At 38.0% G+C, this 3862-nt stretch overlaps 1 protein-coding gene across 1 annotated transcript in view; it reads right to left on the bottom strand.

Moving 5' to 3' along the window:
- Positions 1-3546: 3546 nt before the first annotated feature.
- The window catches only part of RSAD2 (radical S-adenosyl methionine domain containing 2), a gene marked incomplete at its 5' end in the record, with an annotated part of 4589 nt that continues 4273 nt past the window's right edge, over positions 3547-3862 (bottom strand). The window contains one exon of the mRNA XM_009069945.1: positions 3547-3711. Coding sequence (XP_009068193.1) covers positions 3547-3711 — 165 coding nt within the window. The remainder of the gene's footprint in view (positions 3712-3862) is intronic.

Genomic DNA, 3862 nt, shown 5'->3' with positions numbered 1-3862 from the left:
GGACAAGAGTTTACAGTGGGCTTGAAGACAGGAGATGAGCTTGAGAAGCGCTTGTCTTCAGTCCTCTAAATGGACTGGCTTTTCTCTCCTATTTACCATAACAGAAGATAATCTTTTTTTGTCCTCAGATATTTATGGATAGCTGTGCTTTTCGCAACGGCTGTCATCTGAACAGCACAAGGTATTTGGACTGTCTTCTCCCAGCACAGCCCAGGCCACTCAGGCTTCTAACAAACGCCTTTCATCACGAGGAGAATCAGTACTATTGTTCTGCATTCCAGCCTCGATGCTACCCTTGGCACCATGCATGGAGCCCCCTCTGCTAAAGACAGACTGCGTCCAGAATTACAGATCTCTTGTAAATGCAGCCACACATTCTGTGACTACGGGTTATATTAAAAAAAAATTACAGACAAAGTTAAGAAAATAGAAGCATTTATTGAAATGTGCAAGCTACTCGTGAAATACTTTGGCCTAATTATTTGACAGCATCATTCCAAAATTCATCATTGGTAACATTCAAATTCATCAGTATCCTTCACACTGAAAAAGAAGGCATCCTAAAGTGCATTTTAAATGACAGGTTTACTCATTACCCAAGGTATATTCATAATTTTATCAGAAGTCTTTCTCCAAAACTCTCATTCTCTACAAATTTTTTACAAATACAAACAGCTGTGGAAGGCTAGTACACTACAGTCTCAGTTTCTTACCAATTCAGCACCTTAGCAAGTGCTTAGATGCAATACTACACAATTACACACAAAAATACAACACATGACTGTGTTTACAAGACTTAAATTCAAATCCTGCCTCTTCAGGTCGTAATGGATATGTAATCTCTAAGCCTGACAGTACTGAATTCAGTATTATTTTTCTAGTCCCATGCTGAAGGTTAGGCCCAACTACAGAATGAAAGCCTAAAGTCCATTTTTGGTCCAATATGAGATGTGTTTATAAATTTTTTAAAAAGTAAACTAGGTAGTCAAAAATATATTTTTTCATCTTTTACACAACAATGAATTTTGCATATAAATATACCAATAGCCTTTAATGTAAATGACTGTCATTCAAACTGTGTAATTTCAGATTCTTTATTTCCACTGTACAACACTGTATCACACTGTTCAACACTGTACAAAACAAAAAGAGTATCACATAGAGCAGAAACTTTCCTTAGTTCTGTATGGTAGCAAAAGGCAATGTAAAACCCTTAACATTTTAAGAAGATAAGAACTTAGAACCTTCCGTTAAAACCATCCTCAATGTCTTTACATTATTTACTGGATTTTGACATTTTCAGCTCCAGTTTGTTTCTTCTGCAGCTTCCTTTGTAGGCACAGAGGAAGCAAAAGAATAACCATGTACACAGTAAAATGCAAAGCAAAGAATGGCAGGATTTCTGGATCTGAATGGGAGTTTGTGTACCTCGCATCTGCGTGCTGTGCTACAGCTGGCATTTTCTGCAGAAGCTGCAAGCTAGTAGATTTACTTGTACATTTATGCTCTAAATCTTTCCCCATGCTGGAACTGAGCCAGCAGCAAAGGAAAATGCTTCTCTTCTATCATGCGGCGTAGGTGCCGAGGAAGAGGCTAGATTTAACATCTGAGCAATGGGAATGCAGAGGAAGTCAAACCCCAGTTACATAAATTTGCACTGCCTGTAGTTGCTACTCAGGCAGAACTCCAACTGAGGTCAGTGAAACAGCTGCCAAAAGACTGTGGGGTTAATGTGTGTGGGCCACATTTTAAATGTCACTTAGTGTTAATACAAGAAAAAAACCCGCTGAAGTGTGTCTAGGAAGTGATTGCAAAATGAAAAATACAAAAAGACAAAAGAGTATCACTGAGTATATTTACAGTTAGGATAGTAAAAACAGAAACTGAAAGAATTGTAAATAGGAACATTTTCAGTGTATTCAGAGATGCACCTTCCTTTACACAGAAGTAGCAGCTCCTAGTAAGCGCTTTCCCCTTCAACTTTGAAGATACATTAGGTGAATGGAGAATTTCTCTCCAAACCCTCTTAAAAAATCAACTAGCAGTACCAAAAAAATGAAAGAAGGTGTTATTTTCTCTACGTGGTGCATTTAACGCATGCTGACTCCCAACTGCTGCAAATACCTAAATGTGTGAGACAGTCCAGACATTGAGTTCAATGGACAGGACAACTGAGTAGTGCCAGCCCACTGCCCTGTACAAGGCTTACCCCCATGCCCTTCATAGAGAGCTTTGCAGGGAGGGAGGATGGGACTAGTTAAATTTGAAAACCTGCAATTATAAAGCCATAACATAATTGCCAGAAACCTGAGAATGAGGGAAGTATATTTGATTATTGTGGGGTTTTCAGTTTTTTCACTTTTCTGTTTTACGTTGATGCTGCCAGCTCTTAAAATCAAAGGCAAGTATCACAAAACCCAGTGAGTTTTATTTAATACCTGCAGGTTTATAACCAGCCAGCTAATTAATTACTGAGCCAAGCAATCTTTAAAACAAGGTTACATGACATATGAACTTTGCTATTTGTAATTCTGTGGCTTCACAAAATTAAAAGGCAGTATGCAACAGAAGGTAGGTGTTAGGTGTGCCACACAGTATTAGTTTACGAAGGAATTTTAATCAGAACTGCCTGCACACAGAGAAAAAAAGTTAAAAATAAGAAATCAATATCTGCAGATAAAAGGAAAATGGAGGAAGTAATAAAATGCAAACATTGTTTTCACTGTAAATAGATGTTAGAACTAGGGCCATTGCCAATGTGAGGTAAGAAGTTGTTTATCATTAGGTAAAATGTATTTTTAGGTTTTAGGATGGACAAATACAATATTCCTGCATGACTGAAAATGCGTTTTCACAGAAAATTACAGCCCCCAACATTTTTGCAAATATCATGTGTGTATATGGTGGAGAGGGAGAAGAACAGCAGATGATATTCCAGTTAAGACTTAAAAAATTAAAATTGCCCATTTTTTATCTCGATTTCCTTTTAAATATAGTATTACGGATAATGATTCCTAGATTCTGACCCTCTATTACCCCTGAAATGGGCAGAGGGTGCTTGCAGAGGCCATCCAGCTGGCCCTCTCGTGATCCACCGAGGAACTGCAATCCACCTCGCTCTGTGACACAGACAGAATGTGTTCCCTGCTAAGTTTCAGCTTCTCCATCTTGACAGCTCTTTAGAATGAATTAGAGTTTGGGGTGGTATTTTGTTTTCTGGCATGCACACTCCTGTATTATCTTTAAGCCATTTCTTGTGTCCCATACTGAGTTTTCCCTTAAGTCCTTCCTACAATGGGCTAGAAGGTTTATTTTAGAGTTCTCTTCATAGGAAAGCTCTTAAGGTATTTGATCACGTTCAATGAAATAATAGACAAGAACATAATCTACATTTTAAAAACATGTAACACATTCACATATAGAGTAATACTGAACTTCAGTCTGTATAATATACCAAGTGCAGTTAAAAGCATTTGATACATGTATATGCTCACATATATACACACTCATTTTCTTTACATAATGCACTGCCCTAAGTATAGTGAGTTACCAGTCCAGTTTCATGTCAGCTTTACTCCACACGTACTTTCCTCCTCGTGTGAGGAACATCTTCTCATCAAATCCACTGAATTTTATAGCTGCTTCTACACCAACATCTAGGATAGACTTGGAAGGCTCTTTCCGTCCATTTGTACAGTTGAGAAAACGCATCTGCAACATCAATAGGTAAGATGTTAGAAAGTCAATTTGTAAAAGCTTCATTTTTCTACAGAATTAAACAAGTTCCACTGCAATCCCACAACAGCCTGTGAATGCATGAAGAGTTTCACTCTTGTCCTTAGAAGGCTCAGAATCTCACAGT

This window comes from Acanthisitta chloris, unplaced genomic scaffold (assembly GCF_000695815.1).
Source record: "Acanthisitta chloris isolate BGI_N310 unplaced genomic scaffold, ASM69581v1 scaffold46180, whole genome shotgun sequence".
Taxonomy (NCBI): domain Eukaryota; kingdom Metazoa; phylum Chordata; class Aves; order Passeriformes; family Acanthisittidae; genus Acanthisitta; species Acanthisitta chloris.
The sequence above is the reverse complement of the archived record's forward strand: the minus strand, read 5'-3'. Positions and strand labels throughout refer to the sequence as shown.